We start from the raw sequence: 24,000 nt of genomic DNA, 5'->3' as shown, positions 1-24,000 counted from the left end.
CATATATATGAATATACTGCTAAAATAAATTACCAAATACTTCAAAACTCAACGTTTTTGGAGAAGTCTGGTGAATAGAATTCACAATCTTTGATCTGCTAAATGGCCTGTCTTCATCAAAATTGTTCTAATTTATAAAAAGTCCCAGCTAAGACCTCTTTTCATAACTTGTGTCTAGTAAACCGCTTGACTACATTTCCCACAACACCACGCTCTCGGGTAGTATTGCGAAAAGGTGAAACCGATTCTCTTCTATCGTTATGGAAAATGTAGTTCAGAAGCGCCCAAGTTTCTGTCAAATTAAAGGCATAGAAACAGGCCAATGAACTACAGCTCCCAAGGTGCACTGCGACATCCTGCACCGTCTCGGGCAGTGGAGAGAGTCGTCGGCGCACACGAGGGCTCGCGTTGAGTGCTGAGTCGGAGGCACGCAGCTCGCTCTCTCTCTTTTTCCCCCCTGGTGTCGCCGTGAGAAACCGGCTCTGTATTTTAAGAAGAAGAAATAAAGAAAAGGAGGTGAATACAGTAGGGGGAAAAACTTTAATCTTTTAAGACGGAAGGACAGCGGATCCGTTGCTATCCGTGGCCGTGTAAAGAGAAACGAGCAGATTGTCCGAAAACATACGATTGAGAAAATACAGAATAATTAAGCGCTAAAAAGCACGATGGACCCGAGAGACACTGCCCCGGATTCGTGGGAACAGGAGGATGAGGTGGAGGCCCCGGCCGACGCACAACTTCAGTCCGCCTTCACCGGACTCAACGTGAATGCCAAGCCCTTCGTCCCCAACGTCCACGCCGCCGAGTTTGTGCCGGCCTTCCTGCAGAAGGGGGCCTCCGAGAACGCAGAGAGCGGTAAGTGGAGGGGGGGTGGGGTAGTATGGTATGGTATGGTGTGCTGTTGGAGATACAGCGGAGCAGCCGGGCCGGGCGATGGAACAAGCGGCCCCCTCCTCCCCCTGTACAGGCAGTGCGGCTCGAGAAAGAAATCCACCAGTGGGGAGCATAAAGAAAGGAAGAAAGAAGAAAACGCGTTTGGTCTGGCAGGATGTGCTCCGCGGCTTTAACCTGATTTCGCATGACGGCCGAATAACACGTCACTCATTAGATCCGTCTCATCTGCACATGCTGGCGGCGTGGAAAGTGTGCCATGAACAAGGCACCTGGTCGACATCGTTCGTTACGGCTCCGGGCGAGTGACAGGCTTTGCCTTGGTGACGAATCGCGCCATGCTGGTCACCTAGGTAGGCTCCCTTTATTCGCGGTTGTGCGCTATATTAAAGGGATGGCTTTTGGTCCGTTTTACTGTCTGGCGCATTCAAATAAATATAGTTGGCAAATAAAATAGCAGGGCGTATGTTTTATCGGGTTCTTTCATAGGTGCACCTGCCAGAAGCCGCTATGTGAGACTATGTATGGACGTGTATAAAAGTGAACAGGCTTTACTCGTTATCGTCATTTACATTTGCTTATCTGCATTGTGTGTGTGTGTGTGTGAATACGAACAGATGTATGGGCTGAAAACCATCCTAGCAGGCAACTGGCGAAAACTGGAGAGATGGAAATGGGATGTGTGTGTGTAATATGTATAGATTGAATGGGTACATGTATATATGTATGTGACACACATACCTGTAGGTAAACTGAATTCAGGCAAGAGATGAATAGGTAAATTGTAGTCAAATACGTTTCCAGCAAAATGTTCCCGTGTGTTGACTTACATGTGCTTTATTAGTGTGTACATTATTTTTACACATGAAATAATACTGGAGCTCCATTATTCTTATGGCAAAATACCTTTATAATGCCTTACTGTGACTGCTCTCTTGTTTTTGGCCAAGTTAGAAGTTTTATTTAAATTTAGTAACTCTGCTGTGTATTTGTTATATTTATCTATTGGGGTTCTATTAAAAACTCCCTTGTGAGTAAAGAATTATCTGTCCATCTATCTTATACTGCCTTTCACATCTGTCTATATCAGGCTTTCTTATCGTGCCTTTCACATCAGTTTATAGCCATCTTATAGTGCCTTTCACATCTATCCATATCTAGCTGCCTATTATAGTGCCTTTCACATCTGTCTATCTAGCTACCTTTTATAGTGCCTTTAACATATTTCATATTTGTAGCTATCTTTTATAGTGCCTTTCGCATGTCTGTATCTAGCTGTCATTTATTGTACCCCTCACGTATGTCTATGTCAGATTTTCTTATTGTGCCTCTTTAACATTAGTCTACAGCTATTTTATAGTAACGTTCACATCTGTCTGTAGCTAGATATCTTTTATAGTGCCTTTCATATCTACAGTGGACCCTTGACTTACAAACTCAATTAGTTCACGAGGGCTGGTTGTAACTCAAGTTGGTTGTAAGTCAAGACTATTTTTCCCATAAGAAATAATGGAAATGCCCTTAATGTGTTCTGAACCTCCCCCTTTAATAAAAAAAGGGTTGTATAATTTGCATAATTTACCAAAAACACCAATAATTTTTCTAATGTACTAACCAAAAAGTTATAAAAAGTGCCTAGCCTACCAGAAACAAGTTTCATACTGTACTCACCATTTAAGTTGACATCTTTGGCTTGCAGGAAGGAAGGAGGAGGAGAATGTAATGGAAGGTGGTTATTGTTTGAAAGGAGTTTTCTTATACAAATCTTTTCTTTGTAAAATTGTCGAGATGGTGGATTTCGACATGCTGTACATATTAGCGAGATCGGTCACACGAACGCCACTCTCATATTTCCACACAATTTCCTTCTTCGTTTCGATTGTGATCGCTTTCTTTACCTTCTCTTCCTTCCTTAGCAATCATCGAAATAAATTATATAAATCACTGCACTGACCGAAATTACATCCACAAACACATGTATCTGGGCTGCGACTGACGCTTACAAACGCTCTCGGCTGTTTGTTTACAATCGCACAAGCGGATACACGTGACCGCATTCGGGTCGTAATGCAAGATGTTGGTCGTAATTCAAAACAAAAATTTTGGTCGTAAACCAAGTTGTCAGGCCGGTCGTATATCAGGGGTCGACTGTATCTATATCTAGCTGCCTATTATAGTGCCTTTCACATCTGTCTATATCTAGCTACCTTTTATAGTGCCTTTAACATATTTCATAGATATAGCTATCTTTTACAGTGCCTTTTGCATCTGTCTGTATCTAGCTACCATTTATTGTACCTCTCACGTATGTCTATATCAGATTTTCTTATTGTGCCTCTAACATTAGTTTTCAGCTATTTTATAGTAGTGTTCACATCTGTCTGTAGCTAGATATCTTTTATAGTGCCTTTCACATCCATCCTATCTAAAAAAATCCATGCAATTTTTTTTATTTTATGTAAAACAATTACTTTCAAAGTTGGGTTAGGTGCCGTGTCACCAAAACATTAAATGAATACGTCACCAATTTTTTTTTTTTTTAATTTGTGACTTAACCTATGTAGTTTGTAGTGATGGTCAAGAAAAATGTTTAATGTTCTGTTTTCAAGGAGAACGACATAACATATTTTGTGGTAGAATGGAACCCAAAGGTGACCAGTGTCTGTTCTCCATGAACACAACAGATATAGCATCCCAACGAACTACATGGTGATAAGTAAACGGGTAAGAAATATCATTTTTAGGTTGGATTTTCCTTTAACAATGCAGCTGTCCATACATTATACAGTACATAAAGGGGTAAGATGGTTGGATATACACACAAGGACCCCAAACAAGTGTGCAACAGCTTTTTAAATTGATAAATGCTCTTGTTTTGTGAAAGGGATTTCAAAGGCACAGGAATTAAGATTATAAATTCTGTTCATCTCTAGCAAGAGGTCATGTCAAGTTGGGGAGCCTGCACTGGTACATTGCGTTGCTGTACCCACCACACAACGAAACAACTCAGGATCCCGGTTGGCAACCCCCCAGGCAGACGCGTGGTCCAGTCCCGTCCTCCGGAAATTACCCTCTATCTGCCGCAGCCAGGTGTTACATGGGCGACCCCTTGGCCTGGTCCAGCCACTCAGGTCTCCAACAATGAGGATCTTATGAGCTGGATCACCCTCGGAGAAACACGCCACATGGCCGTAGTGCCGTAACCGGTTTGCTGAAAAGGTTTACTTGCATCTCTAGCAATGTACATAGATGATTATCATTTGTTAACTGCAGGGGGTGTTCAGAAAATCAAAATAGGTGCAGTCTATTACATTAAGAAACACAAGCCCTAAAACTGAAGACACTTGTAAATGTGTGCTCTTAATATATGCAGAGACATTCAGTATATAGAAATGTCCAAACTCCGCCCGGTATCTTTCAGTAGTTCTTTTTTCAGTTTAGTTGCATTGGCTTTATTAATGGATTAGTTTAAAATATCTGCTCTAGTATTGAAATCTTAAAGTGACGCATGCTGTTAACATTAAGCAACATCTGGATCCGTCCATTTCCTCAGCATGTTTCATTATCATTATTATTAGGGGTCTTGATTCTAAACCGCCAATCGACCTCGGGAACTCAACACAAACCTGAAAGTAAAGTCATTCTGTCAGAGGGTCCACTTCTTCACAGAGCCTCATTTGGTCTTACCTAACTGAGATTGCTCTTTATCTAAAGACACAGCAGCCTCCAGAGACCAAGAATTAGGTGGAGAGTTATTAGTTATAATAAGGCTGAGAAATATTCAGTAATGTTAACGGAAATATTCAGACCTAAGAATTTGCAGAGTAATACATACTGCAGCACTGAAACAGGCCACAGCCTTCTCTGTGGGATTTGCTTGTTATCCTGGTGTTTGCCTGGTGTTGCGGGTGCGAGTGCAACACGTACTTGACTAGCTAAGTGTGTGTGCTTTGTGAAGAACTGGCACCCCATCACTTGGTTCCGGCCTTTTTTCCATTACAGCTGTCAGAACTCCAAATCCCCCATCCTGTACTGAAGACATTATACTTGGTAGAGGGGACATTTTCATGAAGTCATTTTTTGCTTATATTGTTTTCAGGTAAGAGAAGCTCAGGCTAAACACCCATGCTCTCAATATTAAAAGTTTTTAAAACAATATATTTTTTTTAACAAGTAACGCTTTTTTTGCTTAACTCTACACATTTTAAAAAGTGTGCTTTCATTTTTGTGTTTAAACCCGATTATGACGCAAACTGGTGCAATTTACTTTGGGGATAGTGGGGGCCATCGTCAGTTTGAACCTGCAAAAAGAGACAAATGTTAATTTTCTTTAAAAATAAAAAGAATCTCTTCGTTCAACAGGTATACCGGTAAATCAAAAAGTGCTGTATTTAACATTTTAAAAGTTTGACTCTGTTTGCACATATACGTAGCAAAAGGAATTTTAAATAGTTTTTTTGATAGAGAATGCAAAAGGTTGTTTTGAAAGAAATGTGTTTAGAGTTCATTTCTTAACCTGCGAATGTTGCAGTCGAGCTCCGGCTTCACTAGGCCACGTTTTGGGTGCGTACCAAATTAACATCATTCTGGACCAAAATCTTTAAATACAGTGGTGTGAAAAACTATTTGCCCCCTTCCTGATTTCTTATTCTTTTGCATGTTTGTCACACAAAATGTTTCTGATCATCAAACACATTTAACCATTAGTCAAATATAACACAAGTAAACACAAAATGCAGTTTGTAAATGGTGGTTTTTATTATTTAGGGAGAAAAAAAAATCCAAACCTACATGGCCCTGTGTGAAAAAGTAATTGCCCCCTGAACCTAATAACTGGTTGGGCCACCCTTAGCAGCAATAACTGCAATCAAGCGTTTGCGATAACTTGCAATGAGTCTTTTACAGCGCTCTGGAGGAATTTTGGCCCACTCATCTTTGCAAAATTGTTGTAATTCACCTTTATTTGAGGGTTTTCTAGCATGAACCGCCTTTTTAAGGTCATGCCATAGCATCTCAATTGGATTCAGGTCAGGACTTTGACTAGGCCACTCCAAAGTCTTCATTTTGTTTTTCTTCAGCCATTCAGAGGTGGATTTGCTGGTGTGTTTTGGGTCATTGTCCTGTTGCAGCACCCAAGATCGCTTCAGCTTGAGTTGACGAACAGATGGCCGGACATTCTCCTTCAGGATTTTTTGGTAGACAGTAGAATTCATGGTTCCATCTATCACAGCAAGCCTTCCAGGTCCTGAAGCAGCAAAACAACCCCAGACCATCACACTACCACCACCATATTTTACTGTTGGTATGATGTTCTTTTTCTGAAATGGTGTGTTCCTTTTACGCCAGATGTAACGGGACATTTGCCTTCCAAAAAGTTCAACTTTTGACTCGTCAGTCCACAAGGTATTTTCCCAAAAGTCTTGGCAATCATTGAGATGTTTCTTAGCAAAATTGAGACGAGCCCTAATGTTCTTTTTGCTTAACAGTGGTTTGCGTCTTGGAAATCTGCCATGCAGGCTGTTTTTGCCCAGTCTCTTTCTTATGGTGGAGTCATGAACACTGACCTTAATTGAGGCAAGTGAGGCCTGCAGTTCTTTAGACGTTGTCCTGGGGTCTTTTGTGACCTCTCGGATGAGTCGTCTCTGTGCTCTTGGGGTAATTTTGGTCGGCCGGCCACTCCTGGGAAGGTTCACCACTGTTCCATGTTTTTGCCATTTGTGGATAATGGCTCTCACTGTGGTTCGCTGGAGTCCCAAAGCTTTAGAAATGGCTTTATAACCTTTACCAGACTGATAGATCTCAATTACTTCTGTTCTCATTTGTTCCTGAATTTCTTTGGATCTTGGCATGATGTCTAGCTTTTGAGGTGCTTTTGGTCTACTTCTCTGTGTCAGGCAGCTCCTATTTAAGTGATTTCTTGATTGAAACAGGTGTGGCAGTAATCAGGCCTGGGGGTGGCTACGGAAATTGAACTCAGGTGTGATACACCACAGTTAGGTTATTTTTTAACAAGGGGGCAATTACTTTTTCACACAGGGTCATGTAGGTTTGGATTTTTTTTCTCCCTAAATAATAAACACCATCATTTAAAAACTGCATTTTGTGTTTACTTGTGTTATATTTGACTAATGGTTAAATGTGTTTGATGATCAGAAACATTTTGTGTGACAAACATGCAAAAGAATAAGAAATCAGGAAGGGGGCAAATAGTTTTTCACACCACTGTACCTGTCAGACAGCCTTGGTGTCACAGTCCCTCCCAACTCATTAACAGCTGTGTTTGGTGGGCTTAAAGTGGAGACGGACAAACAAACTGTAATGGCCTTTACTTCACTACTAGCACGTAGACTTGTCTTGTTCAACCTAACTCACCTCTTTTAAGTCAGTATGGTAACTGATGTTCTTTACAATTTGAAATTGGAAAAAATCTCATTCTCACTTAGAGGATCCGTTCCAAACTTTTTTAAAACATGGCAGGATCTAATCAATAATATTTTAAATTAAGCATTTGTATTGGGGGGTTGACTCCTTTCTTTCATTACCACTCACAACAGTTTTGCTCTGGTTCCTGTCTTTCTCTTGGGGGTTAATTTGAATTTAGTTTTAAGTTTGACTTGTTTGTGTGGAACGTTATGTTTTTAAAAAATTAAAGATAATAAATAAATAGATAAATACTGGTTTTACAGCAGTGTATGACTGTAGCTGTTTTTGACCCATGGATGGATCTTGCTTTGCACACAATTGTTTTGGGATGGGCCATGTGCTTTTGAATCTATAAAGGGAGTTTAATATTGGATGAGTGGATTTTCTTGTTGCCTATACTGATCATTAATTTCCATGTTTTATGCATCATACAAACATCTGCTGGAGACTCAAGATCAAGACAAAATGAAATATTACCAAGTGGAGTAGTAGATGGTTATTTGGGCTGATTGATGTTTGGTAAAGAAAGGCCCTGCCTGGTTTTGGGGATATGCTCGTTAAAGATGGTGCCACTTGACTCCGTGTAGCCAGATCCTCCACTCTTTGATGACTTGCTTACGTCAGTTTCATTTATTTCTAACTCCAGTTGTGTTGCGCAACCTGTTTAGGCAAGCACTTCAGTTCCTCTTTCATCTTTTTTAAAATGTATGACTTCTTTTTTAAATTGTGTGCAGATTGATTTTTGTTTATCGGTTTCTTTTTTAATAAGGAAGTATTTGCTCCTCCTTTAGAGTAGTCCCCATAAGCATAACAAAGTGCTTTTTTAAATGGTTCTAGCTGTCTTAGCACGCTTATGGCCACTTTTGGTCATCTAAACCTGTCCTTATACTGGAGTCCTGCACTCTGTGCCAGCAAAGCACCAACCAAAACAGCCAACAAATGTAATATTTGTTGTGTTTCTTTATGACATAAATGCTATCTTGAGTTGGTAGACTATACCATGGGCTTAATTGTTAATGATTTTATGTTAAATAATCCATTTGATCTTAAAGGCTTGTTTGATTAACTATATGTCATTACTTTTGTATGCACCATGTAGGATTTTTATAAATATGAAAATATGGTAGTCGTGAGCTGAGTTAGCAGATTCAGGAAATGGATAATTGGAATGTGATTTCTGCTGAAGCTAGCTACAGTAGCCGCGTGCAGTCACATACATGTTTGGACTGCAATTTGTATTGACCGTTGATGGATTTGATGCTAGTTGTTGTTTTGTTTTATACAAACCGTGTATTTAGAAAGTTTTCAGATGTTTTTACTTTCTGCACACTTTATTGGCCTTTAGATTTAATTTTAAATGGATAAATGAGAATTTTTACACCCAGTACTCCACACTCAATAACCCATAACAACAAAGTGAAAACATTTTCAGAAAGGTTTGCAAATTAATGTTAAAAGTCAAAAACCGAAATTCCAAGTGGTGTTCAGACCCTTAATTCAGTTCTTTGTAGAAGCCACTTTGGCAGCAATTCCAATTTTCAGTCTTCTTGGTAAGTCTCTACAAGCTTCATACACCTGGATTACCCTGAAACTCCGTTAGATTGGATAGGATGTGTCTTTCAACTGTCATCTTCAGATCCCTCCACACGTGTTCAATGGGGTTTAAGTCTGGGCTTTGGCTGCGCCACTCAAGGACATTCAGACTTGTCCTGAAGCCACTCTAGCATTCTCCTGGCTGTATGCTTCAGGTCATTGAACCATTGCCCTGGTGTCCACTCTAGAGCAGGTTTTCTTCAAGAATCTCTCAGTATTTGTGTTCCTGCTTCCCTCAGTTGTAACCAGTCTACCTGCACCCCCATAACATGCTGCTGCCTCCACAATGCTTCCTATTAGGTATCGTGTTAGGTAGGTGATGAGCAGCGCCTGCTATTTCCTGGACATAGTGCTTGGAGTTCTACTCAAGAAATTCAGTTTTTTGTCATATCAGACCAGAGAATCTTCTTCTACATGCTCTCGGAGTCCTTTAGGTTGTTATATGCCTTTCCATCTAGCTAGTCTACCATAAATACCTGATTGATGGAGTGCTGCAGAGATGGTTGTTCTTCTGACTGGTTCTCCCGTCTCCGTAGAGGACCTCTGGAGCTCTGTTATGGTGACCATTAGGTTCTTTGTCACCTTCCTGACCAGCACCTTTCTTTCAAAGTTACTCAGTCTGGCTGGACAGCCAACTCTAGGAAGACCCCCGATGGTTCAAAGCTTCATTGATTTTTAGAAATATTATGGCCGCCATGCTCCTGGAAACACTTGCAGCCTTAGGAATGGTGTTATCTCTATGCCCTAATCTCTGCCTCAACACCATTTGATCATGGAGGTCTACAGAGAGTTCCTTGGGATTCATGGTTTGATTTTTGTCCTGACATGTAGTGTGAATTGTGGGACCTTCTTTACACAGGGTGCTGTAAATGATGTCCAGTCAGGTAGAAATCTCAAACTGGAGGCACCTGTGCACAATTTGGAGGGCTGTGGCAAATACTTATATACTTGAGAGATTTCAGTTTTTTGATTTTGAATGAATTTGCAAACCTTTCTGTAAACATGTTTTCACTTTGTTATTGAGTATAGATTGACTGGTTTACCAACTGAGTCATGGTATCAGAATTTTGGACTGCCAGACAAGGGGTCGCGCTGTTGAATTAGACCGAACCACTGAATGAGGAGAGGTGACTCGTCAATTCCATAAATGGAAGGTTGTGCTTTAGATTAAATGCTCTTACACTGAACTGTTTTTTTTTTGTGATCTTTTATTGAATTTATTAAAAGCATGTAACAGTCCATGCAATCAAGTCAAAATTAACAAAACTAAAATCAAATCAACCCCTACCCATGAGAAAGAAAGGAAGGCCAATAACCTGAGCAAAACTGTTGAGAGTAGTATAGAGAGACAGGAGTCTCTCTCCCCCCCCCTCCCCCCCAATATAAATGCTTAATTTAAAATATTATTGATTAGATCCTGCCATGTTTTTAAAAAAGTTTGGAACAGATCCTCTAAGTGAGAATTAGATTTTTTCCAATTTCAAATTGTAAAGAACATCAGTTACCATACTGACTTAAAAGAGGCGAGTTAGGATTCTTCCAGTTGAACAAGACAAGTCTACGTGCTAATAGTGAAGTAAAGGCAATTAATTTGTTTGTCAATTCTCCACTTTAAGCCCCTCTGTGAGCCCACCAAACACAGCTGTTAACGGGTTAGGAGGGATTATGACACCAAGGCTGACTGATTGGCATTTAAAAGTTTTCATCCAGAATGATGTTAATTTGGTACACACCACCCAAAACATGTGGCACAGTGAAGCTGGATTTTTGATTGCAAAGTTTACAGGTTGTCTCTTGCCCTGGAAACATTTTGGACAATTTTAAACAGGACTGATATACTCGATAAAAGATTTAAGTTGAATAATTGAATGTTTTGCACATGCGGTGCTCGAGTGAATTCTGTGCGTGGCTGCCTTCCACTCCATTTCTGAAATGTTGAGTGAGAGATCCTTTTCCAACTGTGCTCTGGGATCTTTAAAAGTAAGGGACTTTAGAATGGATTTCTATATTATAGAAATGCTATCTGAGTCCCCAAGACTGATCAATATCTCATCTGGAATAGAAATAGGTGGGAGGTGAGGAAAACGGTGCATATTTTGTTTAGCAAAGTTTCTAATTTAGAGAGAGAGGAAAAACTGTGTTGATGGGAGATTAAATTTAGAGTGTAATTGTTCATAGGATGCAAAGACATTATTTATATACAAATCTGTAACTGATCCCATAAATTTTCCAAACATTAAAAACTGTAAGTTTGAGAGGGTGGAAAAAGGTGGTTATCATGTAGAGGTGCCACTGATAAAATATTCTCTAACTTAAAGTGCTTCCTACATTTTTTTTAACAGAATTGTAACATAAAAAGCATGTATTTTGCATGTTGTGGGCTAAGGACTACATAGCTATCAGGGGTCAAGTGGATTATGTACCACAATTAATGCAAGATATTTTTTTTCTTCTTCATGGATGTTTTTGACATTATCTGGTGAGTTCTAGCATTGGTCTTCATAGACACCAATTTTATCAGAAACTTGGGCTGTTCTGAGATTATTTTCCTCTGCCATCACTATAAAGCACAAGACCAGTAACTTTCCTTAAGAAAGAACATAAGCCTGAACAATTAGATGAATGGTATGGGTAGTGAGGATGAGTCCAATCTTGTTAACATTATGAAGAAAGAAATGCCAGAACTGGCTTGGTGAAGACCTACTGTAACACTTGAGTGAGAGGGAGTCCTTGAGGGTCACACCAAGTACAGTGGAACCTCGGTTTGTGAGCATAATTCGTTCCGGAAACATGCTTGTAATCCAAAGCACTCGTATATCAAAGCGAATTTCCCCATAAGAAATAATGGAAACTTGGAAGATTCGTTCCACAACCCAAAACTATTCATATAAAAATGATTAATACAAAATATAAAGTAAAAATACATAAAACAAATTAACCTCCACTTTACCTATGAAAAGAATCATGGCTGGTGTGAGTGAGTTTCTAAACTCTTGTGGGATTCCACCCAACGGGTCGACACACGGAAAAGTGTCCTGAAGCAACCACAGGCTCCCAGCGCTGTAGCAGTTCGCAGTAAAAGCAAATCTGAAAAGATTGCGGACATGCTATAAGCGCCTTCCATTGATGAGGGATACAAGGAAAATTATAAATGCAGGGCACAGTACTACTTGGCCACTAACCTGGCCCGACCCTGCCTGACTGCTGTGTTGGTATATAGGAGAGTGGCAGATCCCGCTACAATAAATAACCATGCTGTTCCTGTTTCAAGCTGTATAAAGCTGGTGTTGATAAAGTACTGAGACTCAGCTTCTTGTTTTGGGGTGCAAGATAGAGACTTGCACATTACAACACACACGTGGTCACAATGCTATAGTACACAGTATACGCTTGTACAGATGTTGACTATACGAGTGAGGCACGCCGACTGAGCCTGAGAACGGGAGACGATTACCCACAATCCTGCAATGAGAGAGAGAACCACCATCAGCTCAGTTGTGATCACGTGATGCTCGGCAGACAAAGCGTATACATACTACTCGTATTACAAGACCTCGGTTGTTTATCAAGTCAAAATTTATTAAAAATTTTAGCTCATCTTACAAAACTCGCAATCCAAAGTCTCACTGTAATTGTCATAAGTGATGCTGTTAACACCACATTTTAGAGAACGGCCTTTGGTTTGAGACTTAAAAGGCAAATACATATTAGGCTTGAACAGGTTACGTCTAAGCTGGACTCTTCACCTTTGATGAGGTAGCACAGAGGCATGTGGAGATCAATGCTGAAACCTGAAATATGGTAAATGTAGGAATTATGAAAAGCCACAGGAAGACAGACAGGGTGAGAAAGAAAGAAATGTAGAGGGTGAAGGGGGCCCAGCACTGATTTTTGTTGCACAACTTACAGTTGTGCTTGAAAGTTTGTGAACCCTTTAGAATTTTCTATATTTCTGCATAAATATGACCTAAAACATCATCAGATTTTCACTCAAGTCCTAAAAGTAGATAAAGAGAAACCAGTTAAACAAATGAGGCAAAAATATTATACTTGGTCATTTATTTATTGAGGAAAATGATCAAATATTACATATTTGAGAGTGGCAAAAGTATGTGAACCTTTGCTTTCAGTATCTGGTATGACTCAAATTTGCAGCAATAACTGCAACTAAACGTTTCCAGTAACTGTTGATCAGTCCTGCACACTGGCTTGGAGGAATTTGAGCCCATTCCTCTGTACAGAACAGCTTCAACTCTGGGATGTTGGTGGGTTTCCTCACATTAACTGCTCGCTTCAGGGCCTTCCACAACATTTTGATTTTAATTAAGGTGAGGACTTTGACTTGGCCATTCCAAAACATTAACTTTATTCTTCTTTAACCATTCTTTGGTAGAGCGACTTGTGTGCTTAGGGTTGTTGTCTTGCTGCATGACCCACCTTCTCTTGAGATTCAGTTCATGGATAGATGTCCTGACATTTTCCTTTAGAATTCTGATATAATTCAGAATTCATTGTCCTGGCCCAGATGCAGCAAAACAGGCCTAAACCATGGTACTATCACCACCATGTGTCACAGATGGGATAAGGTTCTTATGCCGGAATGCAGTGTTTTCCTTTCTCCAAACAATGCTTTTTATTTAAACCAAAAAGTTCTATTTTGGTCTCATCCGTCCACAAAACATTCTTCCAATAGCCTTCTGGTTTGTCCACATGATCTTTAGCAAACTGCAGACAAGCAGCAATGTTTTTTTGGAGAGCAGTGGCTTTCTCCTTGCAACCCTGCCATGTACACCATTGTTGTTCAGTGTTTTTCTGGTGATGGACTCATGAAAATGAACATTAGCCAATGTGAGAGAGGCCTTCAGTTGCTTAGAAGTTCCCATGGGGTCCTTTGTGACCTCGCCGACTATCACACGCCTTGCTCTTGGAGTGATCTTTGTTGGTCGACCACTCTTGGGGAGGGTAACAATGGTCTTGAATTTCCTCCATTTGTACACAATCTGACTGTGGATTGGTGGAGTCCAAACTCTTTAGAGATGGTTTTGTAACCTTTTCCGGCCTGATGAGCATCAACAACTCTTTTATGAGGTCCTCTGTAATCTCCTTTGTTCGTGCCATGATACACTTCCACAAACGTGTTGTGAAGAGCAGACTTTGATAGATCCTGTTCTTTAAATAACACAGGGTGCCCACTCACACCTGATTGTCACCCCATTGATTGAAAACACCGAACTCGAATTTCACCTTCAAACTAACTGCTAATCCTAGAGGTTCACATACTTTTGCCACTCACAAATATGTAATATTTGATCATTTTCCATAATAAATAAATGACCAAGTATAATATTTTTGTGTCATTTGTTTTACTGGTTTCTCTTTATGTACTTTTAGGACTTGAGTGAAAATCTGATGATGTTTTAGGTCATATTTATGCAGAAATATAGAAAATTCTAAAGGGTTCACAAACTTTCAAGCACAACTGTAGGTGAGCTTGATGTACTAATCAGAAAGGCAGGACTTGAACCAATCAAGCACAGAATCGTAAGCGTCCACATGAGCAGGGAGTGGTCAGCTTTGCTGAAAGCGGGTTAAAGTTCAAGACCACGTAACTAGCTGGAGTATTTCACCAAGAAGCACAAAGCCTGGCTCTTTTTATAAATTTAGTGATTCCAAAAATGTTAGTAGGCTGGATATGGCCTGATAATGGAGAGCTGTTCTCCATCTGGAGAAATTGTTGTGCAATTTTTAAAAATAGTAAAAGACAGCAGTGGTAAGTCATCATATAACAGGAGGCTCCTATAAACAAGCAAACTTTGTCATTGATGGTCTTGATCTTTTTATGTAGTTTCCAGGGGCAGGCTGCACCTTCTTCCACACCCCATTTGAGGACAATTGCAGGTCTTGCCATTGACAAGAGAAATTGCTAGATTGTCAGATAAGTTATCAAGGTATTTACTGTGTAATGTAGCAGATAATAGCACTTAAGGGACCCTCAGATCTCGGCAGTGAATAGAGGCTGACAGGCTAGCTCAAGCGGAATGTCCTGTTCTCATCAAAAACCTTTCTTCTGTTCTTAATCAGGGATAGATAAGCCAGTAATGTCCCAGGGCCAAGGTGTGGATGTGGTTCCTGAGTCTGGACTCCATTTTTCTTCATTGTATTTTTGTGTAAAAGCTACAAAAATAGGCTGTCAGTGCGAGGCTTTAACTTCTTTTTACTTTTTTAAAGTTTATTCTTGCTTTTGCTGCAGAATGTTTACATGCTGTACAGGTCTCAATCGTGTCACTGATTCTTAATTCTTAGCATTAGTTAAATGAGCTGCTGACGGCCAATTCATTTTGTTTGAAATCCTAATGGTTTTAAAAGCTATTATTGTCATAGTCTGTTTTAAATGATGTCATTTATTCTACCAGGCCCCTGTGCTCCTATGATTTGATCTCTGTGCCCTGATCTGTGCCTCACCACAATATGATCTCTGAGGGTCTACAGAGAGGTCCTTAAACTTAATGCCTTTTTTCTCTGACATGCAGTGTGTATTGTAGAACCTTCTATACACAGGTACTCTTGTCCCTTTTTAAATTATGCCCAATCAATTCAGTTTGCCACAGGTGGACTTCCATCAAGTTCAAGAAGAATCTGGAGAACTAAAGCACCAGACTGCACCTGAGTACAATTTGGAGTGCCACTACAAAGCGTCTGAATACTTATAGAAATGAGAGATTTCATATTCGCACTTGAACCTCTGTGTCCATCATACCTTGTCTGCTTCAATAAAATATTTGAAGACAGTGAGGGTCTGAGAAATGAGGATGTCTCCAGGGCCACAAAACATGTTGGTGCTCTTTGAAAAAAACAATATCAACATTTTTGGGAATGTGTGATATGGCAGAATGAGAGCATGAACAAACCATAGAATGAAATACTGGATTTCATTAACTGTTGGAAATGGCTTCTAATTAAGAAGCTGGTAGGATGAAAAGTAGAATATGGGGACAGAGTTAATTGGTCATCTGTTGGCTGACTTTGTATTTCATAATTCTATCACTGCTGGTTAAGGAAAAAGAAAAGAGTTGTGAATCAAAATTAAGATGAATGAATTCTGTTCCATTAGCGGCATTAATTGGTTACTAATCAAGCTAGTGGTTTGGATGAAAACATATGGCCATTGAGGCCATCCAGGATTTGAGTTTGACATTCCTGACTTAATATTCTCAATATAAAAATGTAAAAATCCATTTCTCTTTTGAACTCTACACTGTTTGCTCTATGTGGGAATACAAGCATAGAAATTTCCTTTGTAAAACTCCATTTTTCTTTCTGATCTCGGCTAGTGGTCTCCTGAGGAGTTATGTGGGGCTGCCGTGAAGGAAGGAGGTTTTGTGTTGCGGTGGGTGACCGATTGAAGTTCTAAAAGAATTTATTTTTACTTTTCATAAGTTTGTTTTAAAATTGAAGTAAAATGCACCACAGAAAACTACAAAATAACAGACGTCATCCATATAAACAGTAATTTTAAAAGTTAAAATGACCACTTATATAAATTAGAAACCAATCGTGAAGTAAAAGTGACATTGCTATTGGCGGATGTGCACATCTCACTATTTCTGCCTTTTCAATCTGACTGTTTGGGTGGCCTGCTGGCTAACCACCCAGCAGAGGGTTCCTGGTTTGCTCCTTTTCCCACAGAACCAAAAACGCACCTACGTCTGTGATATTTCTTTTTTTGCTAACTAGAGAAATGGTGCAGAGGCATTGGGATACAAATGTTGGATTGGGACTAAAATGTTTGGTAACAATACCAGCTTTTGGACCTCAGTACTAAAACGTGTGCAGAGTATTTAATTCCAAACACCGGTGTTTTATACACAGCCTTCCTGATGTTCACTACACACCTCTACCTTCTTAATAGTTGTGAAGTTCAGACAGGGGGTCCCATGGAGTCCAGATCACGTAAAAGCAATTGTTCTGATCATGTTGAAACGTGAAGTTTCATTTCGTGAAGTCTACAGAAGCGATGTTTTTCCACAAGTGCAATAGCAAATGTCAAGGGGGGTGGTGGAATTGAAAGGAAATCTGATGTTTACTTTCAGGACAGAAAATCCCAAAATACTGTTGCATGAATGTTTTAAAATTTGTGTTTTTCTTTATTTTTCCAACTGCGATATACCCTGTAACCCTAATGGACATTTCTCAGTCGCATTTCTTGTTTAAGTCTTGTGGTGAAAGTATTCCTGGTACAACATGAATTTTAATCTTCATAATTGTTAAAGAGCTATGTAATTTTCAGAGAGTTTGGTCATTTATCAGTTGTGTCCACGGTCTTAACGTTGATTTTCAGTAGGCAGACTCAAAGCAGATACGTGAAACCTGGGGGGAAGACGCATCATTCTTTTGTGAGAATAAGATGGGTAGACATCGATTTAACATTGGATCAGCAAAAGCGTCATTTCTCCTTAGTCAGAGAGTTGTGAAGGAAGTCATGGATGGATTGGCGCCTTGCCTGGGGTGATTCGTGGTACCTTAAGCAAGTATAGGGCTGTGGAATATAGCATTACTGAAAGTAACGAAAAAACCCAATTTTTTAAATGGTATGCTACCGGAATTTCTTTACTTTTGGTACTGGAGGTAAATGGCAGTTTTCAAGTACCTCACTCTTGAGGCATGAGCAAAAATCCCTAGGGGACTCGCCCTCATGATTTTTCAGTTGTTAAATTGTACATATATGTTACACCCAACTCTAATCTTCAAGGGGGAAATCCCCCCCCAAACTAGCCTTTTTTTCCAAAATATATATTTATTTTAACAGGGAAATGCAAAGAACAACCCCACTCTTCTCCTCTTAATGATTTGAGGAGCAAACCTGTGAGGTGGGCATGTTTGTGAGCTTTAAGAACAAAGCAGCTTTGATAAGAGAAGCGGTGTGGGTTATTTATTTGCTTTGGTACCACTTTGGTCCTGAGGTCGGAAAGCTGGCATTGATACTGAAGTCACAGACTGTGTACTGATTCAACACTGAAAGGACACACTTGAAATGGAAGGGTTGTGACGGACTGCCTGCAGAAGTAGCATGTTCCCCTGGTACACTGGGTGGCAGCAAGCATGTGTCTGGTGCTGCACTAGTCTGGTATCTAGCATGGTGCACAAGAATTGTAGTTGTAGAATGTACTCTTATGTAGGGGTCTTGTCTTCATCTGTCTGACCCAGGAGTGCATCCAAGGTGATACTGGTGATGTACCAGAAGTACTAAGTGGTTTTGGGTCTCACTTTAAAAGAAGCCAACCTCTCCATCCTGGTGTGTTAATGGTGCAGTGAGACAGAGGAAGAAAAGATTGGTAGTGGGTTATATTTAATTCAGTTGAATTATATTGTAGTATTAACCAATTTAAAAGAAGAAGACTAAAAAATGTATTTGAAACCCGCCCCCCCACTGACTGGTCACATGTTTTGTTTTTTCTGGTCTGGTATAGACTTTTATGGCAGTTTTTACTGATTCATTTAAACAATAAATGTACTGTAGGCTTTTTTTCAGAATTTTAAGTAATTCCATAAAATACACAAACCTGTTATATTACAGGGTTAAAATAAGCCTAAGCCTGTCCTGGCAGCATTGGGTCGAACATAGGAGTCCACTATCCATGATGTGCCAACCCATTTAAGGGGCATCCTTACACTACGCGCGCACACACACACACACACACACACAGAGTGAATGTAAAGTGGCCACTGAAAAAAGGCAACTCCAGGATGAAAGGGTTAAAGGCCAAGCTTCAAAGAAAAAGCCTTATCTGAAACTGAGAAATAAAAAGAAAAGGTTAAACTGGACAACTGAAGGCAGCAGTCCATGACCCACAGTCTCCATTGTATGGTGCCAGTGTGGGCAGGATACTTTTTTAAATTTACATAAAATGTTTAAATTTAGAATGCAGTTTCACATGGCAAATGCATATATACCATGTTTGTGAAGAAATGATTTGGACTTGAAAAATGTATCCTTTACCTGGTAAGCCTAGATTGGACTGGTGTGATGGAATTGGATGTACATGTGGGTTACTCGGTGGTGGACTGGTGGCCCTTCTGAGTTGGTTTGTGGCACGAACTTGAATTGTGTGAGCTCAATAAGTGAACGGATGGATGGATGGATGGACAGGCAGATGGAGCATAGATTAATGTAATTGGTCAGTAGAAAGAGTTCAGTTTCATACTTAGTGTTGTATGGTGCGGGACCCTACCAGTAGGTCACAATGCATGCTCTTAAGAGTTGAAAGGATTGTAAATATACAAATTTAATATTAAGACCAAAACTAATTAAAAGAAAGTTTTATGTGGAAAATCTGCTTAATAATCAAACATTTCCTTGAAGTAGACCAATTGGCTGTGCTCGAAGGTACCTCAGTAATTCATAACATCTTCAAAAAGTTTTCTTAACGGGTTCTTTCCTTTTAATTAATGACGTATTATTAGATTACTGAAAGTTGATGGCATGTATGTTGGACATGTGTAAAGCACACATGTAGGCCTGATGTAGTACCTTTGTAGTTGGTTCAGTAGAAGCCCACTTTATCATTGCTGTTGTAGCTGCGCTTGTTGAGGGTTTTCAAATAGTTCACAATGCAGCTACAAGAAAGGCATTCCAGCAGTTAGTTTAAATAAAGGAAAACACTCCATAGTCCAAGTGTCTTTAACAGTTCCCACAAAAAATAAAGGTCTTGTCTATAATGTTCTGTTTAAGGCTAAAGTGTCTAGGTTACTTCCCTTTTTAAGTGTGTTTTTATCACATACGCGTTATCAAACATTCACGCTTGATATATGAACAGCCCTTAATTTATATGCCGTTAATGCCATTCTGTCTAAAAGTTGAGGATTCTTTCTAGCTGTCTTCGGTCTGAGATTGTTTATTTGTCTAAATAGAGAAATATAGTAGGGCATTAAGAACATTCCATTAAATTGTTAACTCCTAGTGGGGTAAACAGGATCTTCCATCATCTGTGTGAAAGGTACATTCCATTCAAATTAAGCAAAACTGAGGTAAATTTACCATCAATAGTAACGTAAAAGAGTTTGCTCTTGCTGTTATCATAAATCGTTTCTGACCTTATTCTGCACCATCAAGTATTTGTGTACACTACTGGTCGAAAGTTTTAGAACACCTCAGTTTTTTCAGTGTATATCAAATGCATGCAGTTTAATGTCGTAGTGTTTCATGAAGTCAAGGCATAGAACAAATACACAATGGCAAAAAATGTGTCAAGCCAAGGAATCATTAAGTGTACAAACATTTTTTTCAAATTTTTGAGTCATTAATGTTATCCCCCATTTTACTGATATAACAGCCATACTGTGGTAACCTTCTTGATTCTGAATGCCATTCTCACTGTGCAAGACACTAAGTCTGCCTTCCAGCAGAAGAACCCCAGATCATCACACACTGAGGAACCATCCTGTCACAAACTCAACTGTGTATAAACAGCCTGTGTGATGAGCCGAAGACTTCAAGTTTGTATTCATCGACCCATAAGATTTTGTCCAGTCTGCGGTTGTCCACAGCTGGCATTTCAAGGCTCTATTTTGTCCTTTAATGAATGGCTTTCTTCCTGCCACTCACCCACTCTCCTCGAAAGCTTGCATATTGTAATCTTTTTAGGTAGCCAATAAAAGGTGTCATTTTGCTTTGACTTTTCTCTACATTCATAATGGCTAACACGATACAACACCCTAGTACTTGAGAAACTTTAGTTATTTCAGTACTTAAAAGTTCTTTACTTCTTCTTCTACACTTAAAGGTTCTTAATTTCTTCTTCTGTACGCTTTAAACGTATGGCGCAGCACTTAAATAAGTGCTGTTTTCTTAGAGTTCACACACTCAAAAGGTCCATAGGCAGGTGCACGGTTTAAAACCTTGTGCCCTCTACGCCTTACACATGGCAGTGCTGGTCGCTAACTGAGAATAATGTTTAGTCAGAGCTACTAGAAATGGCAAGAATATACCAATACAATTCTACTTATGGTGGTTTTAGGAACCTCCCATAGATTATGCATTGTCATCTAGTAAAATATTTATGAATCTTATGTAACTAGGAAATGGCTCTTACAAGGTCATTATTTGCATTATAACTGATTAAATTTGGAGAAAAACTGAGGTGTGTTAAAACTTTTGACCGGTACTATATAATAATCATTTTTAGAGATTCTTCCCAAATTCGTTTGAAATATTATGTTTAAAAAATCCTTTGCTTTCAATTCTGAATACATTCTGAGCCTCCTCTTCTTTGCTTTGCATGTACAAGCAGTCATGTTTTCATCTAGTACTGTATGGTTAGGCTGTTAGTACCCTAAAGTCATTTTTGGCTTCTTTGTGTTAATATGAGTTAGTTTGGAAATTCAGCACTTCTCAAGGGCACAGTAGCGTAACAGCATGTGCTTGAGTATATCTGGAGAAATCCTCTTGTACTCGTCCTTGGCGGGCTGTTGTGGTAATTTCACCTTGTCATTGGTACTCATTTACACTGTTGTAGATTGCAGGGCACAGACAGAAAGATCAGTAGAGTAGGTGACACTTCTCATTTGGCACTTTTAGGTGTAAAATAGAAAGTAGATTATTCCTGTTTAAACATGGGGTCTCACAAAAACTATTTGTTTTTAAATTTTGACATACTAAAAACAAATACTGTTTTGTATCTCGATTTTACTTTCATGTGTTTCCCTCCTTCAAAGCATTCAGTAAGATGTGACAGCAAAGATAACGTGGCAGGGTGGCAGTCTGTGAGATTGCACTTCTAATCTGAAGGAGGCCCCTGAAAACCCTAACTGCTGAAATTGCCAACACTTCCACTGCGATTGGTTTCAGTTGTGTAATTTTCATGCCCCCTGATTTGACGTAGTTGTTTTATAAAACTTCACATAGATCATGAACTGTTTTGACTTCATAATAACCAAGCTACCATTTTCTTTTCAAGTCAGCCTAATCTATTGAATCTATTTTAGATTTAATACATTGATTATTGGTTTTATGTTTCTGACGTAGAGCTCCGTAATACCCTCCTTTGTTTGTTTGTCTTTGTGTAGGTATTTAGAAATTGTACCTAATTCCCCCATCAGTGCTCCGAGCCTGCACTGGGTTAAGGGAACTAACACAAATATAAATGAACAGAGTTGAAAACGGGGTGACCTAGTAGGTGAGATGTCTTTGTCTGTGGGCCTGTAGACATATTTCAGAAATGTGTTGCTGTCAACATTGCGACTTGTATGTAGATTTGGATGATGGTTGTAACATGTTGGTTAAATAAGTGTAAAGGAAGACCTCTGTTTCCTAAAGTTTCTTTTTGTTCATTTGTGGGGCACTCTTTCCTGTCTGTCTCTCTAGAGACAAAGGCACACCAGCGATTGTCAGTCAAACATCTGACGCCACCTTCCAGGAGCAGGCTGGTATTGGAGTGGACGGAACCATCTCTGTGTGTCAAGGCAGGGTTAGGTACTCTCGCTGGGTCTCCTTTAGGAGGAGGAAGCAGAAGACCACAATAACACTATCGCCCCCTCTGATCCCGGGCAGGAAGTTCTTACCTCACCAAAGCCAGGAAGATGGTCCCAAGGCAAGCATGTGTGACAGCATAAAATCTTTTGTGAACAAGTCAGCATCTTTTTCCCATCTTACGCAAAATAAACTCCCAGTCCAGAACCATCATCTGTTGACCAAAAACATACTTCATTAAGTGGTAAGAATGGATGCAGAAATGATTAAATGGCCTTGCTTTAATGTGAAAATGAATATAATCTGACTGGTGCTGTCTCCGGGGATTGTGCCTGCCTTGCAGCCTGTGATTGCTGGGATGAGCCACAGCTGCCCCACACCCCTGTCCTGGAAAGGTGAATGAAGAATCCATTGAGTATAACCAAATTTGTTAGACTAGTCAATTCCTCTTTTTACAATTGTAGATTACATACAGTAGTTCTATGATCATTAGAGCTGCATTTGTAAGATGGCCGTGTTAATATTAATTGTCACCAGTTCCTGAAAACAGTCATTTAAATTTTAGAAGAAGGTAAAGGAAATTGGCAGCTCAAAAATGTATTTCTTTTGTCTTCCAGCTGCTGAATCTCCATCACAGGAACAACCAGTCTCATGCGGCGGTAAGTCCACCTCTTCCATTTTCTTGAATGGGGAAACATCTGCAAGTGTTATGAGGCATCTGATTATTAAAGGAACTCAATTGTTCAGTAGTTCTGATGTTAGATTACACAGACGGCGTCTTAGGTAACCTTCAAGAGTGAATAATGACTTGGTTATTTTTCAGTAGCTGCTTGTTCTTAACATTTTAATAATTCACTAACGGTAATGTTTATTTATTGATGCACTTTGTCATTTTTGACTAAAGTGAGTATTTCTCATTTCAAGTTGCTATTACCTTTATTATGTATGCCAGAAGGAGAAAGTGAAAATGTTTGGAAATTACTGCCTGTGTGCAAAAACAGGAAATCTAACCCATACATAATAAATCTGGAAAAAGTAACTATCTAAATGAAAAGTTTATGAGGTTGCTTTATTCCTGTTTAAATCTAGTAATGTGGCGCCGCATGATATTAACACTCAACAATAACGTATTGTGCCAGCCCACCAGCATGAAGGATTTTTTTTAAACAATTTCATGAGAAAAGATGTAGTCAAAGCCTTAAAAAGGGATCAATACCGAGAAGATTGCCATAGCGTCACCAATACAAGAATCAGAGATCATAGTCAGAGATTCAGCTACAAGTCGAGACCAAAATGGTAGTTTAGAAGAAGGGTTGTTTTAAGCAAAAGGCTGATTGACAAAAAAGTTGTTAGGATTCACAAACTTGGATGAGGAAGTGCCGAAAATGATGACCGTGAACCGCTTTTAATGATGCTGATGGGTTTAAAGGTTTCAAGGGGGAAAACCTTCAACAGCATAGAGCTGTTCTAACGAAGGGATGACCAAAATTGTGGCAAAACAATTTACAGCAACAAAAGTAAGCTTTCAATCACAAAATAAATGAGAGATTTAGAATCTAAGGCACCAGAAACCCCGAAAATGAGCACTCAACTTTGTAAATTGACAAATAAAACCACATTAAAATTAA

General features: G+C 39.5%; 1 protein-coding gene across 2 annotated transcripts in view; it reads left to right on the top strand.

Moving 5' to 3' along the window:
- Nucleotides 1–368: 368 nt before the first annotated feature.
- Nucleotides 369–24,000, top strand: part of LOC114661021 (eukaryotic peptide chain release factor GTP-binding subunit ERF3A) — a 67,167-nt gene continuing 43,535 nt past the window's right edge. Inside the window, exons 1-2 of one of the 2 annotated variants that reach the window (XM_028814107.2) lie at nucleotides 369–855; nucleotides 22,990–23,031. In XM_028814107.2, the coding sequence (XP_028669940.1) occupies nucleotides 666–855; nucleotides 22,990–23,031 (232 nt within the window). In that variant the 5' untranslated portion in view covers nucleotides 369–665. The remainder of the gene's footprint in view (nucleotides 856–22,989; nucleotides 23,032–24,000) is intronic. The other variant, XM_028814108.2, reaches the window with a different exon arrangement.

The sequence above is a fragment of the Erpetoichthys calabaricus genome, chromosome 11, assembly GCF_900747795.2.
Source record: "Erpetoichthys calabaricus chromosome 11, fErpCal1.3, whole genome shotgun sequence".
Classification (NCBI taxonomy): Eukaryota; Metazoa; Chordata; class Cladistia; order Polypteriformes; family Polypteridae; genus Erpetoichthys; species Erpetoichthys calabaricus.
The sequence above is the reverse complement of the archived record's forward strand: the minus strand, read 5'-3'. Positions and strand labels throughout refer to the sequence as shown.